Source organism: Macadamia integrifolia, chromosome 6, assembly GCF_013358625.1.
Source record: "Macadamia integrifolia cultivar HAES 741 chromosome 6, SCU_Mint_v3, whole genome shotgun sequence".
In the NCBI taxonomy this organism is placed as follows: domain Eukaryota; kingdom Viridiplantae; phylum Streptophyta; class Magnoliopsida; order Proteales; family Proteaceae; genus Macadamia; species Macadamia integrifolia.
The window spans coordinates 31,587,332-31,603,840 of NC_056562.1; the positions used below are offsets into that span (position 1 = coordinate 31,587,332).

The window sequence follows — 16,509 nt, forward strand, 5'->3', positions numbered from 1 at the left end:
CAAAAGCTCTAAAATTTAACTAAACATGTTAAGTCAAATATTTTAGTTTCTATCGTACTAGACTAATCCAATCTAGTGTTCATATTCTAGATTAAACCCTATCAAATTTACAAGAAGGATTGTCTTGTATGCCACCTTCAAACGGTAAGAAATAAACATTAAAAGGGTAATTTGATCAATTTAAGATTTTGGATGTCATTGACTACAATACTTTTTTATTCTTTTGATGGGAATGTGAGTGGTCAAGAATCCAAGCTTGCAAACAATGTCAATGAATCCATGTAATTTTTCAATGGATTGGGATCTGCATGTTGCTCACTTTTATCAGTATCTTACAATTCAAGCTGATTTGATGAAGAAAGGGAAGAGGCCTACATGTTTAATGAGATATGAGGGAGGAGAGAGATTGTGAGAAAGGAATAGATAGTGACAATGTATATTCCATTTTGCTATTTTTCAATTTAATTAATCAATTTTTTTTTAAAGAGAAAAAGGTACAAGAAAGTCTTACCACCAAAAAAAATCTCAGCCCTTGCCCCAATCTTCACTTGAGTAGGCTGGTTATGGGTTCGAATCGGTACATTCCACTATCGCTTATTGATCCTACGAAAATGCTATTTATTGTATGTATGGGGACTTCGGCCTAGGAACTATGATCACTACCATGAAACACTATTTTTTTCGTGACCAAAAGAAAAAAATAAATAAATAAATAAAATAATAGAACCCTAAAACCCAAACTCGCATCTTGTATGTTGGCACCCTGGGATTTTACAAATTTACCCTACTCGAACATGCAACGGAGTCCATTAATTTTTCTGATGGACCAATACACTGTCAAAAGTTGATCCATGCAAGCTCGACCAGAGCTGACCAGTTAGCAAATGACCTGTTGTCGGGTCTAACCCGACTAATATTCAATTTTACATTCAGCAGTAGCCCAATGGGTGCTTGATCGGAACCAATAACCCATCTTTATTAGCCGATTATAGCTTGATCAACCAAATTCTGACCTGATTATTCAAATTAGCCCATTTATTGCATCAATTATGGACTGCTAACCGACCAACTAAATATAGAACAATGCATTAATGATGTAGGGCTTCAAATTAGTGCGGAACAATTAAGCTTGATTGAAACCAACCACGTCCAACTGGATGACGTCTGTAATCCTAACCATGTAAAGATAATACCATACCCAATCCAGCAAGGAAGTTGTGAGAAAGGGTGTTAAATGGTTTAGTTTCAATTAATTGATTCACTTCAAAATATGAAGGGTAGAAATCAGAACCAAATTGTTTAATAAACGGTTCCAATATTCAATATTTCAAATTGAAACTAATTAATAAACAGGCTTTGGGTGTGTGTTGTCGATTTGAGTTAATAGTTTTGCCTCAATGGGGAACAAACTTATTTTTGAAGCTCAATAAGAAAATCTTGAAACTGCTCCGATTGAACCATGACATCTAGACCCAAATTGTGACTTTAAAGAAAATAAAAATATAATATTTTTTTTTTTAGTAGAAATAGTTTACATGATTTAAATCCACTCCAAAACATGAGAGACAGAGAGCATATATCAAATGGCAAGACTAACTAGAGTACTAGACTGATTTCACTAATTAAAACCAGGCTGATCAATAAATGATCTTTATCTAATTTGAACAGTTGGATTGAGTTTCGATTTAAAATTCAAACCTTTAGTGGCAAGAGCCACATGTTTTCGGATACAGCTTCTCTACAGCATGAGGTGTCAGCATACATCTGACAGCCAGAAGCACCCTGGGCATGGACCCCAACACATGAGCCCATGCCTCAAGGTACTACAAGTCGGGCTGCCAGCTCTGCCACACCATAGAGGAGCCCCATTCCATTTAATCTGTTTCGAACCGAACCAAACCAACTCAAACCCGGGGAGAGATCCACACAGACCATTGAGGTCTAACCCAGATCGAATCTAACACTTGACCATCTCCAAATTTGAAGCACATTGTTATCTGATCCTACAGCGAAACAAGCTACGTACGTAACACTGTGGAACTCATTTCAGCAATTAGAGAAAACTGTACTGAGAACCACACTGTACTCTTCATGTAAAGCATTAAACCTGAATTTTAAGTAGGAGAGTCATAGATATTAGTTGCAGGTAATTAATTCTCAACTGCCTTTCTCTCATTTATTGCGTTGACAATTCCCATCCATGGAGGATATCCACAGCTCACAGATCACCTCCTCTAACATGGGTTGTTTTCTTCCATCCATGCCAATCTGAGAGAGACATTAAACAATAAAAAATACGTCAAAGGACCTAAATTTCAAGCAACGGTCCACTTGCAAGTCGGGGAGTGCTTGCTTTGGAAAAAAATCGTTTGCAATTTTGATCTTGTATAATTTCGTGCAATACCACCTTCAGGCGGTGTGACATGTGTATTGATACCAATATGCTGGTTTAGATCTAATTTAAATGTCTCTTCATTGATTTAATGTTTTATTAGTTGTACCAGATCTGGACCATTGTATTGGTATCAATACACGTGTCACCGCCTAAAGATGATATTACACGGAATTGTACGAGATCGAAATTACAGACGATTTCAACCTGGTTGCTTTTTATCCACACGTCCTGCAATTCACTGTTTCAGACAAGATTCAAGTGAACTTTTTGAGTGTCTTTTAATGAGAGCGCGACTTGGTAGTTGAGCTATTCATTTTCTTCCATCGTTGGGTGTCTTTATAGGACTCTCAAGTTTGTTTTTTTTCGTTGGAGGATCTGTGTTCGAAGCTCGAAAACAATCATGGGTTGTAGATGGTTATGGAGACTGATTAGCACCGCCATTACTGCAATTCTCTGTTTTCATGGAGTCTGTCACGCCCAGAAAGGTATGGACATTCTCTTTCAGGCTTTTCTTCTGCAAGTGATCTTCATTCCTCACTTAAGTCTATCTGTCATGGTCTCAAGTCGTCAACTCTTTTCTGGGTTTTTCTGGTCTCAATCTCTGCCTGCATTGTCAGATTTCCCTTAATTTAATGGCCTCATTAATGATTACAGAGCAATTTCTCCAATTTTGCAGTTCCAAATTACACATTTCTTCAACAAGCAACGTCGGCGCCGGCGGTGTCATACTACGACTACATAATAATCGGCGGAGGAACCTCCGGCTGCCCCTTGGCCGCCACACTTTCTCACAACGCCACCGTTTTAGTGATCGAAAGAGGAGGCTCTCCTTACGGCAACCAAAACATTACCAACCTAGGATCCTTCGGTGACACCCTCTCTGATACCTCTCCAACCTCTGCTTCCCAACGATTCATCTCTGAGGACGGCGTCTTCAACGCCCGTGCACGTGTTTTAGGTGGCGGAAGCTGCTTGAACGCCGGGTTTTACACCCGGGCTAGTACTGACTACGTTAGGGACGCTGGGTGGGACGGTAGACTCGTGAACCAGTCTTACCAATGGGTTGAGAAGATGGTAGCCTTCAAGCCCCCCATGCTTCAGTGGCAATCCGCCGTCAGAGATGGACTGATTGAAGCTGGTGTGTTACCTTACAATGGCTTCACTTATGATCACATTTATGGGACTAAGGTTGGTGGTACCATCTTTGATTCTGAAGGCCATCGACACACTGCTGCTGATCTGCTTCGGTATGCCGACCCCAAAGGGCTCACCGTTCTTCTACATGCCACTGCTCACAGGATCTTCTTTAGGACCAAAGGTTAAAACCCACTTCCTCTAATGCCTTCTCAGTTTTTTTTCCTTTTGGGGAAATTTAATATCACTCCTCACACTTGGTCTATATTTACCAAAACTCCCTTACCTTTTTTTTATTGATATTCCCCTGCTTTTTTATTTTTACATATCTTTCTCCTATGCTATTTTTAAATACCCAGATTACCCCTCATTTTCACTTGTAATAGATTACATTTTTTTCAAATTGATTGGTTCAAAACATGGTTTGAACCAAACCACTTATAAGTTTTGTCTCATCCAATCATCAAAAATATTGTAAATTCAAAAAAAAAAAAAAAATTATATCTGATATATATATATATATATTGGTACAATATGTTCCAATCAGGTACCACACGTTTCTTAATTTTTTTTCCTTAGATTGGTTGAGACCAATACCAATCTAATACCGATACAAAAATAGATTCTAAATTTGTGATGATGGATGAGATAAAATAATAATAATAATTAATTAATAAATTAATAAATAAATAAATAGCATCCTGATGATTGGATGAGACAAAATAAATAAATAAATAATATCTTTAAGGACACATCAGCTATATCAATATCCTTGATGATTGGATGAGATAAAATTTGTAAATGGTTTGGTTCAAACCATGTTTTGAACCAATCAATTTGAAAAAATGTAATAAGTTACAAGTGAAAAGAAAGGGTAATCTGGGTATTTAAACAGAGCATGGGAGAAAGAGATGTAAAAATTAAAAAAAACAAAGGAGTATCAGTAAAAAAATAAAAGATATGGGAGTTTTAATAAATATAGGCCAAGTGTAGGGGAGTGATAGTAAATTTCCCTTCCTGTTATAGTTTAATTATTCCACCATAAATCATACTCAAGTGATATCTTGTTGGGGTTCCATGAGAAAGCAACAACATCAAATGTGTAGGATGACATGGAGACTTTTACGGGCTTGGACACCCTATTCTTAATGGTTATTTTTTAACAATAAGTATTAGATGACTTCGAACAAATGGTATTAGAGTCGGGCCATGACAACTTTAATGTATTTTGGGGATGGAAAAAATCCCTCAAGAAGGATCTCAGTTTCACGTATGCTCCTACGTAGAAGGGGTGTGAATAAATTTACAAGGACTTAAAAGACACATTCTTTATTAGCAAAAAAAAAAAAAAAAAAAACATTCTTGTTAATGACTAGATTTTTGAGAATGAGTTTTTCCATACTTCCGACATCTCATTATAAATTGCATGAACAGGGAAGTTAAGACCGAGAGCACATGGAGTGGTGTTCAGAGATGCAGCAGGAGTGAGGCACAGAGCTTACTTGAAGAAGGGGTCAATGAATGAGATGATCATAACAGCGGGAGCCATGGGAAGCCCACAGCTGTTGATGCTTAGTGGGGTGGGTCCAGCGCAACACCTTAGGTCCCACAACATCAGGGTCACATTGGACCAGCCATTGGTGGGTCAAGGAATGGCGGACAACCCTATGAATGCCATCTTCATCCCTTCTCCAAACCCTGTTGAGGTCTCCCTCATTCAAGTCGTTGGCATTACTCCCCTTGGAACCTACATTGAAGCTTCTAGTGGCAGCAACTTTGCTCAGACCTCAAACACTCCTCAAAGAGACTTTGGGATGTTCTCACCTCAGACTGGGCAATTATCAGTTGTACCTCCAAAGCAGAGGACACCGGAAGCCATAGCAAAAGCAACAGAAGCCATGAAAGCTCTTAATGATGAGGCTTTCAGAGGGGGGTTCATCTTAGAGAAGGTCATGGGTCCTATCTCAAGTGGGCATCTGGAGCTTAAGAACAGAAACCCAAATGACAACCCTTCAGTCACCTTCAATTATTTCAAAGAACCAGAAGACTTAAAGAGATGTGTTGATGGGATTAGAACCATAGAGAAGGTGATTCAATCCAAAGCCTTCTCCAATTTCAGGTACCCATTTCTCTCCGTGGAAGCCCTCATGAACATGACTGCGAAGTACCCAGTGAACTTGCTGCCAAGGCATGACAATGATTCAACATCGTTGGAGCAGTTCTGTAAGGATACAGTGATGACCATATGGCATTATCATGGAGGATGCCAAGTGGACAGGGTTGTTGACAGGGATTATAAGGTTCTTGGAGTGGATGGACTAAGGGTTATTGATGGCTCCACTTTCCATGACTCCCCTGGGACCAATCCTCAAGCCACTGTCATGATGCTTGGAAGGTAAACATCTTCTTATTCCTTTTCTTTGGTCAGATGAATGGTTAATACTCGTTAATTTTGTTCATATTGTTAATTTTTTGATTTGGGTGATGCAGGTATATGGGAGTTAGGATTCTAACAGAGAGACTTGTAAGGAACAAATGAGTTAAGATAAAGAACAGTGGGTGCTGCATTTAATTAATTAGTAAGGAATTAGTTATGTCTATGCATGCGTCATGGTGTATTAGTGAGTGAGGACTGAGGACTGCTTTCTGAGTTCCATAATCTTTAAAATAAAACCCAAATGAAAATCACTTTTGTGCAGAGGAGAGGATATCAGCTTGGATGACATGAAAAACCCAATCTTCACCCTTTAAAGAAAAATATATCTAATTATCTATCATTTATTAGGAATCTCTCTATCCATGGTCGAAAATCTAAATGGAATCTTTTTTTCTTTTTTTTCTTTTTTTTCTGGTAACCGGAAAATCATTCATTAAAAGACGAAGCGATTACTTGTCGATCCTCCCTGAGTACAATCGAGTTGAGCCAGGGTCATTATAGGAGAAGCTAACAAGAAAGAGCCCCGCAAGAAAGGGTGTGAGTAACGAAATGCACTAAAATGGAATCATTCATTGGCATTTAAAGTGGTTGATAAATTGTCTTAAAAATTAATTAAGATGGGGATGTATGATTCAAGAAAAAATTTTGACTGCTGCAACCCTGTTGGTAGCCAAAAAAATAGAATCTTTCAACTTCCTCTTTAGGTTTACAAATTCCTTACTAAGTTTTAGTATTTTCAAACATACCTCTTCAGATTTTATTTCTTTGACTACGAATAAGGGTTGCAGCTACTTAGCAACCATGTCGACCACCGCAATTAATAACCACCATTTTAGGTGCACAACCTATGCATATAATTGACTTATTCAGATTTCCAGCCGATTCTGATTAAATCAACATCTATGGAGGCCAATCCGCTTACGTTGAACCATTAGTGCAATGAAGAGTAGCAATAAGTGCCAAGGCGGTTATTGTAACCTCAGAACTCAAGTGGGTGTGGAACCCACTCTTTTATTTTAAGGAGAAAGATCTCTGTCCCGTTACTCAAGCCCAAACACAACTGGGTATGCAACAGGATGTGACCGGTGCAGCTGAGTCTTTTCACATCCAGTCATCCCTTGGCGTGGGAATCGAGACAGGCAGAGGCGAGATTATTGTTTGATCGCGCAATGGTAACAAAGAGAATGTCTACGAGGGCATTAACATGAATAAGTGATCTCTCCATTAGACTTAGGCCAGCGCTTTATTGAAATGGGCAGCCACCACAATGCCCAAGAGGTGCAAACTAAGGGTGCAATTATTTTGTTTATGTTGTTTCTGTATCTAGAAATAATAGAAACGGATAAACTGTATTAAGAAATGTTTTTTAGAATTGCAAAAGGGTGTTTGATTTTTCTATTTTCTGAAACAATTTCAACAGTATAGTCGGGTTCAAGACACGAATGAAGGCATGATGTTGCAGATATGAAGTTCACGAGTAAAGGCACGGCGTTGGAGTTGTAGGTATGCTTCATGAAGATGAGCTTCAGAAGGATGAAGACAATCCGGAACTGTGAGCTTTGCACAACCATGTTGGAGTCACCGCTTCTGAATAACAAGAAGTTTCAACAATGGGTTAGGGTTGTGGTAGGTCGAGTGAGATATCAGGTTTTTCACAATTTTCGTCTCTCCCACTTGTTTCGCCATTCCTGTTTCTAGATATATAAATAAGCATAAATTTCTATTTCTATTTCAAAAAACAAATGAAACAAAACCGAATAAAATTAAATGGTTTTTAAGGTGTTTTTCCATTTCTAAACATGAAAAAAAAAATGGAAAAACAAGTTTCTAGAAACAAAATTAAATGTACCCTTGCTTGATTGCATATTGTAAATTTTTGCCACCTCTACCACAAGCAACCTACGTTGGAAGTTGCATAAATTACTATCATTTTTCAACAGCTAAGCTAGGCTTAGGGTGAAGGTCAGAGTCGGCCCGTTTGATTTTGTTTCTCCTGTAACTAGAAACAGCAGAAACAGTTTTTGTCATTTCTGTGCTAAGAAACAATTTTTGGAAATGCAAAAAGGTGTTTGATTTTTCTGTTTCCCGAAACGTTTTTAACAATGTAATCGAGTTCAAGACATGAGTAAAGGCACGACGTTGTAGGAATGCAATTCACGAGTGAAGGTATGATGTTGGAGTTGCATGTATGCTTCATGGAGATGAGCTTCAAAAGGATGAAGGCAATCCGAAACTGTGAGCTTCGCACAACCAAGTTGGAATCGCTGCATTTGGATAGCGAGAAGTTTCAACAATGGGTTGGAGGTTTGGGTAGGTCGAGTGAAGTATCAGGTTTTTTATAATTTTTGTCGCTCCCAACTTGTTTGTAGAAACAAAAAAAAAAACAAATTTCACTTGTTTCTCCATTCCTGTTTCTGGACACAGAAATAGGTATAAATTTCTATTTTCGTTTCCAAAAACAAGTGAAACGGTTTTTGAGGTGTTTTTCCATTTTTAAGCACAGAAAAACGAATAAACTGTTCCTAAAAACAAAATCAAACGGCCCTGTTCAAGCACCTCAGTCCTAGGCTCCTGGGCCAAACCCAACTGATTTTGGGCTAACTCCCAACCTGGCACAAGTATAAAAATCTATCCTCGTCTGGGCTCTTCAGGGCTAGTCCTGAACTAGGATTGGGAGACTTCTGGGCCCAAGGTCGGACTCGGCTTTCTCAGAGTTGGTACTTGAGAAAACTTTGCCTGGCGCTAGGGTTAACACCAAACCAGCACAGCCCAATCGTGCGCACATCTGTCCTCCGGACACAGAGAAGAACACGTTAGCACAGGGAGTGGATGCCTACGCCGTATCGGGACTTGAGAGAACCAAGAGAAGCCTATGCTTCTAACTCAGGCCGCAGGAAACAGTACTGGTACTAGTGCCTGCTTCGTAACTCCCTTCCTTCTTTCTTTTCTGGATATACGATACGAACCGTTAATTTCGTTCTGTTATTGTAATTAAAGTTCTGTCTTTTATGATGAATTTGATTGTGATTGTGATTGTAATTGTGAGCTGTTTCCCATGTTGAGTTCAATTTAATTTGAGAAGAACAGAAGCTTCGGGTATTTTCGATCTTGCCGGGGAAAAGGAGGAACAGAGAATTCGCTGTCCATGGCGACAGAAGAACTGGAATTGCCAGAAGGAACGGTGCAGAATATCCTGGAACAAGAGACACTCAAATGGGTTTTCGTTGGAGGGAAAGGTGGTGTGGGGAAAACGACTTGCAGTTCGATCCTCTCCGTCCTTCTCGCTAAGGTTCGATCCTCTGTTTTGATCATCTCCACTGATCCGGCTCATAATCTCAGCGATGCATTTCAACAGCGATTTACCAAGAGTCCCACTTTGGTCAATGGATTCACAAATCTCTACGCCATGGTATCTCTTCAATTCTCCCAAAATACCTCCTCCACTGGATTTGGATTTTTTTTTTTTTTTTTAATTATTCTTTTTAACCTTCGGTTTTCATTATATTTCCGGGAAGATTTAGATATCTACTCAATGGGCGGTAACCCTACCATTTAATCAAAAATTCATTACCAAAAGGCACGGTTTTGTTGTTCTTAAATCTCAGAGGAAGCTCTCTCCGAAGAAAGAGGCAATAATACATTTCCTTGAGTTCTGGTTGGAATATGAATGCATGTTTTGTAGGAGGTGGATCCCAATGTAGAGAATGAGGAATTGCAGAATGCAGAAGGAATGGACAGCTTTGTTTCTGAGTTGGCGAATGCAATTCCTGGAATTGACGAGGCCATGAGCTTTGCTGAGATGCTCAAGTAGGTTCTCTTTCATTGTCATTTGCTGAGAAGAAAAACAATCCCACTGACCTCTGAGATGAAGCTCTTTCAGTTACATCGGTTATTTTGTTCAAAGTGGAATTCCTTTGATGTGTTAGGCTTATGTTTAGTCATATTGTTGGCCAACGTCATCTCGTTAAAATTAATTATTGTGCTCAATATGTCTTTGCTTGGATTGCTTTGGCATAAGCCTGGCTGATACTAGTAGAGCGGGCAATAAATGCACATACAAGCAATATTTATAGAATACTCGTTGGAGCATTAAGAACCACCACTTATGATGTGACTCTCCTTTCGGGACCTAACTTTACAGACAAAGGATACTAATTGGGTTACAAGAAAGAGAGGCAAGTAGAAACATACATGGAAGATTTTGGTTTTGGTTTCGTGAGTCATTGTACTGTAAATGTGTGCTCCTTGGAGGTTTATCCGCTTTCGTTAACATTGAAGTTGCTCATTTTCATAAATTGAATGCAAAAGATTCATGCAGATTTTATCATGGAAGACAAATAAATCAAAGAACTTACTCTATGAAAATTATACTGTTATGTAAAACATCCATGAAAAATATAATCACGTGTAGTTTTCTATAGGAAACCCAAGTAAAACCAAAGAAAAATACCCTTGGTGAGAACCTGATTGAGTTTTGAATTAGAATTTTGACCGTGATTTAAGCAAATGAACCAATGCACTTAGTAATTATGCTTCATTGCTTATTTTACAGATTTCTTGAGATAATTTATGCTCTAACCTTCTTCTGTAATATCCTTTAGACAATTTCTGAAATTCTTAGTCTTCAGGAATACAGCATTGACGATAGTTTCCATGTTTTTTATTTTATTTTTTATTTTTTTCAGTTTTTTGAGTCATTTGCGAGACCTAGTTATTTCTAACTTTGAGGACAAAGTGTCTATCAATAAAAATATTTTGAGCCCTTTGTAGCTACAAGTATAACTTTAAACCATCCACTATTTATTCATACATAAATATTTTCTGTGCCATAGCTTTCCAATCTCTTGAAGTTCAATCCTGATTTTCAGACTTTTAGGGTTTGTACTTTGTAGTGTAAATATTGGGATGGAAAATCACTGGGTACAGCTGCTGATGAGATGCAAGCTCAGGGGGTTTTGGAGGTAGCCCCTTTCTTTGGCAATACCAAGTCTACTCCATCAGCTTTATTGTGGATAAAAGGGTTACTTGCATGCTCTTTGGTCTTCCTAGGCTAAATATCTAAGTGGTGTTCATGAAAGCATCCTTGATCTCTTGTAGATGTGAATCCTGCGGTATAAGCCTTTAAGTTGACTACATCATTCCGTCTATCATCATATCAGTGGCTTGTGTAAGATCTTGTTGCACTTTGATTTTGACAATAAAGTACCATACCACCAATTCCTCATGTTACAAGTTTGCTCTTTGTTACATGGAAATTTCAAAAAGGAAGTGGGCACACCCATATCTTCAATTCTTAAGTGTGTTGCACTGGTGTTGTATCTTCACTGTGACTGTAATAACATTGTTGTTCTTGCTTCCAAGGTTTCTGTTGTTCACTCATGATTTTAGTGATGACCAATTTGTTGGCTTCTATTATGGAATGTATTTGTGGTGTTTCATTTCAAATATTGTTATTTATTGCTTTGCTACCTTATTTTTTCTTTTCATTTCTTTTCTATTCTTCCACTGTAGCTATTTAGTTAGTTTTTCCACTGCAATACAGGTTGATCAATTACTATGTAGGTTCCTATTTCGGTCCACATAAGTTCTGTTTAGATTGTAACTGCTGAAGGCTCCCTAGTAATGAAGATGCTTGTAATTTCAGTACTCTTAATCACATGGATATGGTCATCAATCTGATCAAGTCTTTTGCACTGTTGATTGGCCACCCCATAAGAAGCCTGTGGATTAACAGTTTCTTTTCAAGAGCTTTGAAAAAGATAGTCTGTGATGGAATAGAATCCGTTAGAGGGGAAGGAACGGAAGTTAATCAGTATCAACAAAATACTAAGGGGCTAATCTTACTTGGTGGCCTTTACAGTTGGATCATTTGAGTCAGCTTTTGTGTCTGTAAATAAAAAGGGGACTCTATATGTTTGTGGTTCAGATACCTATGGCTTAGCCACCTGATTAACTGTCATAGCATTGTCTGCTTCTTTGTAGCATTTTACCCAGATGCATGATATGATACTGGTGCCTTAAGATCATAGAAATTGATGCAAACCGGTTTCAATAAAATACAAAACCTATATCCATTCGGCGGTTTCATGCAAAGAAAGAGAAGGTGATTGAAATCTGAAGTAGGACCTCTATATGTTTTTGGTTCAGATACCTATGGCTTAGCCACCTGACCAACAGTCATGGCAATGTCTGCTTCTTTATAGCGTTTTACCCAGATGCATGATATGATAATGGTGCCTTAAGATCATAGGAATTGATGCAAACCGGGTTTCAATAAAATACAAAACCTATATCCATTCGGCGGTTTCATGCAAAGAAAGATAACGTGATTGAAATCTGAAGTAGGACAGAAATCAGCAAGATCATGGAAATCTATGGGTCAAATAAATAGGAGAAAAGCAAAAATATTTCTATGATATTGGTGGAAGATTATGATCACAAGAAAATAATTTGATGACAAGGAATAGAAGTTTTAGAACTAGAAGCAGCAGCAGCCCGTCACTTCTCTTTGTGGTTAATTTTTTGTGGGCAAAACTCGTCCCTTGTCTTTGATTTTGGTTCCATTTTGTAGGTTATTATCTATAATAAGATCAAATGGTCTTGCGATTCTTAATTGTACCAGGAAGCTTATGACTGATTTATTGAATGGGTATTCGTCTGTGACAGGATTCTAATATTTGGATGTTTAATTTGTTTAAGAGTTTAAGCATTGTTATTGTAGTCTTCTATTCATGGTAGGATTAATGTTATCCATTAGATTCATACTTGTCAAGGTGTCGCCTAGGCGCTCTTCATTGGGTCCAAGGCAACAGCATACCTTGTTGACACTTCACGAGTTTATATTGATATGTTTATTGCTTCGTTTTTTATGAATAAGCTTATATTATATTATATGATTTGTTTTTTATATGTTGGTTTTCTCATATTAGACCATTATTCATTTAAACATAATTATATTGTTGCTATATTGCATATAGTCATTAATGCACACCTATTGAACTTGCTGCCAAGACATGACAACAAATTTGGGTTTCAGTTGTTCGCTCATGATTCTAGTGATGTAAGGCCTATGACCAATTTGTTGGCTTCTATTATGGAATGTATTTGTGGTATTTAATTTCAAATATTGTTATTTATTGCTTTGCTACCTTATTTTTATTTCTATTCTTTTCTTTCTTACACTGCAGTTATTTAGTTACTTTTTCCACTGTAATACAGGTTGATCAATTCCTTTGTAGGTTCCTATTTCGGTCCATGTAAGTCTGTTTAGATTGTAACAACTGAAGGCTCCCTAGTAATGAAGATGCTAATAAATGTTGGTTTTCTCATATTAGGCAATTATGCGTATAAACATAATTCTTTAAAATAATATTGCTATATACATATTGTCATTAATGCATGCCTCGGGTGCCTTGTCACCTTAGTGCCCCTCCAATGCTTTGGGTCGCCTGGTCGCCTTGACAACTATGATTAGATTACAATATAGTAGAAGGTCATGATTGCTTCTTGGTAGGGTATAATTGTAAAGGCCGAAAGCGTGAATAGTTCTTCTTATTTTTTAATGGTCTTGCTGAGATTATTTTCTATTTCTTTCTTTTTTTATTTCTCCCCATACGTTTTGGGTCTTGAAAAAGCTTGGTTGCTGCTTTGTTGGTTCAATTCCAAAGTTCTTTTGGTTTGCTTGGTTCCCTTTTTTGACTCTACCTATTACATTTATCTGTATTGCATCAGTATGTTGTTATTCCTGATCTAATATTCTTCCTATGTTGATATTGTTTCTTTCCCTGCAGATTGGTACAAACAATGGATTACTCTGTTATAGTGTTTGATACAGCTCCAACTGGTCATACACTCCGGCTATTGCAGTTCCCATCAACATTAGAGAAGGGGCTGGCAAAAATGATGACCTTGAAAAATAAATTTGGTGGCCTTTTAAGTCAGGTATTTCTTTTCAATCCTGTCAGCATCTTATTACTTGTAACTTGAGTGATGTCATTTGGAGCTGGGATTTAATATATATGGTCTGTCTTTTTTTCTTGTGTGGGGAATAGGGAACTTGCATTTATTACTATGCTGTTGAGCAACAATAATTCATGATTTCCTTAATATCCTAATGTATGTGGTTCTGAACCTGTCAAGACTGCCAGGTGAACCAAGTTCCCATCATATGGTCACATTGAGGTTCCCCCCCCCCCGCCCCCCACAGGGCAATGTTTCCTTGAATATAGAATCTGTATCTTGGAAACCTTATGCATGACACATCTGTTCACATTTAGATTTCTGGTATTTCTTTTTGTTTGAATTCAAACTAGATTCCCTTATCAGTGGGATGTAATACCAACTTCAATGTCCCTACAATTTACTGTTTTCCCTCTGTTATCCGAGGGTGATCCCTCTGGTTATTCACATAGTTCAGATGAAAACATGTGAATTTCATTAATTCAAAGTTTACCTCAGCCTTGATTGTTTCTTCAATTCATTTTGCAATAGTTAAGCCTATTCGTATTTTGAGATACATACAACCCATATTTGTGAGTAATGATTATTTATTTATAATCAATATTACCTGTAACAGTAAATGACAATGTTAGGATTTTCATGATAGATGACTCGCATGTTTGGCGTTGATGATGAATTTGGTGAGGATGCAATTCTAGGAAAGCTGGAAGGCATGAAAGATGTTATTGAACAAGTGAATAAGCAATTCAAGGATCCAGTAAGATCTCCCATTTATTCTATTTTTCCCTCAATTAATTGGATTCCCTATTAATGATACATCTTTGTTTGTTATTTTTGTTGTTGTGAGCGAGTGGACTACTTGTAAGGCACAATAAAATCATAGAGAAACAAGTTTAAGTGGTCTAGTTAAGCTGTTGGTGGGGCAACTGCTGAGCATAGCAGATCCTGGGACTGTTCACCATATCAGTATCTAGGCAGGCTGCAGTTATGAGGCGATTGCTTGATTGCTGTTGACATTGTTCAAATGGGTATGGTGTCCTATCTGGGGCTACAGGACGTGCAGACATGTTTGGAGCCCAATAACTTGCCGTATGTCACAGATTAGAAGGATCATGACCTGTGAATGAATCCTACCTTAAAATATTGTACACAATAAAAATAGTTTTCCAAATGATCTTAAACCATCTGATCTAGGCATTAATTTTGAAGCCTTTTGAAAATCAACCAAAAATTCTTTGACCGTTCAATAGACGTGCAAATATTACAATCATTGTCAGCATCATTATCAACTCAGCTTTATCCCAGCTAAATGGGGTTCACTCTGTTAATATCTTTAGAGAGAATAATATATTCATTTATTATTTTATTATGATTAGGGTGTCCATTCCTAGCAAGACAAAGCTTTCTATTTGGGGATCTTTTTTTTGGGTAGCTATTTAGCTTAAGTTTCCCACATTCTATATTTATGCCTTTTGTTGGTTGGATTGGGTTAATGGGCTCTGCTTTTTTGTGGCCAAAATACTCCTCTTTGTTTGCATCTTTTCAACTTTTCTGAGTGATTGCATAGGAATATTAACGCAACCCTGGGTTACAGAATCCTAAATTTGGGTTGCTATTGGACCCGCAAGTGACAAACTCAAATCAAATGATTAGTTCCAAGTCTGTAGATTCTGGAACAGGTCAGACTCTTCAGAGTAAAGGAAAATAGGACCAAACTGGAATTTTATTAGAGTAGGACAAAGCAGAATGAAAACTTGGATAGGGAGGGGTTTCTTGGAAATAACCAGAGAATCTGGCCCTAACTTTAAAGATCAGAATAGGTTGTCTTCAACCTCATGATGGAAGCTCATACAACATAGGAGAGGTTCATCTTTCAGTTGAGACTTGAGAGAACTCTCTCAATTAGTGTCATATTGACCTGAAAATTTAGGAGAAGATCTCTAACATATATCTCTGAGGACGAACAAAAAATAACAACAATTTAAAAATGAATAAATAATTTCGAAAACTTGAAGTAGCGGTAGAAACAGGATCAGATAACTAGAAATTTTAAATCAGGTACTAATGTGTTGATATTTTTTTTTCCCCAAGGAATGATATTGGTTAGCAGGCAATTGAAAAGTTACAGCGTGTGTCAAAATTTCCTCCAAATGTTGTAATAATTGTTTACCATTGGGATTTCCTGTCACTGTGAACATGGAAATGTCGATATGTTTGCCGTCCATAATTTTTTGGTGTGGTGCATGACACTTGGGTTGTATCACACCCAGCTTGACTCATGTGCATTCGTATTTGTAGGATGCCTCCATAAATCCTTCTTGATCTTACAATAGTCTTTTTCTTTATTTTCTGAACAGGACTTGACAACTTTTGTCTGTGTTTGCATTCCTGAATTCCTGTCTCTTTATGAGACAGAAAGATTGGTGCAAGAACTCACAAAGTTCGAGATTGATGCTCATAATATCATCATTAACCAAGTAATCTTCGATGAAGAAGGTGCATTTTCTATTCTTTTATATACATGGCTTCTGTGCACCCACATTTAGTTGCTGCTACTCTGTTTGTCACCCCCACCAAACCCCCT

General features: G+C 37.6%; 2 protein-coding genes across 4 annotated transcripts in view; both read left to right on the top strand.

Moving 5' to 3' along the window:
* Positions 1-2,675: 2,675 nt before the first annotated feature.
* On the top strand, positions 2,676-6,227 carry LOC122082776 (protein HOTHEAD-like). The gene is made up of 4 exons (XM_042650547.1): positions 2,676-2,880; positions 3,072-3,713; positions 4,964-5,924; positions 6,020-6,227. The coding sequence occupies exons 1-4, from the start codon at positions 2,796-2,798 to the stop codon at positions 6,066-6,068; spliced, it is 1,737 nt and encodes a 578-aa protein (XP_042506481.1). The 5' UTR covers positions 2,676-2,795; the 3' UTR covers positions 6,069-6,227.
* A 2,445-nt stretch (positions 6,228-8,672) lies between these two features.
* Positions 8,673-16,509, top strand: part of LOC122082634 (ATPase GET3A-like) — an 8,674-nt gene continuing 837 nt past the window's right edge. The window contains exons 1-6 of one of the 3 annotated variants that reach the window (XM_042650325.1): positions 8,673-8,872; positions 9,030-9,375; positions 9,649-9,773; positions 13,757-13,907; positions 14,572-14,682; positions 16,283-16,421. In XM_042650325.1, the coding sequence (XP_042506259.1) occupies positions 9,112-9,375; positions 9,649-9,773; positions 13,757-13,907; positions 14,572-14,682; positions 16,283-16,421 (790 nt within the window). In that variant the 5' untranslated portion in view covers positions 8,673-8,872; positions 9,030-9,111. The remainder of the gene's footprint in view (positions 8,873-9,029; positions 9,376-9,648; positions 9,774-13,756; positions 13,908-14,571; positions 14,683-16,282; positions 16,422-16,509) is intronic. The other 2 variants (XM_042650324.1, XM_042650323.1) reach the window with 2 other exon arrangements.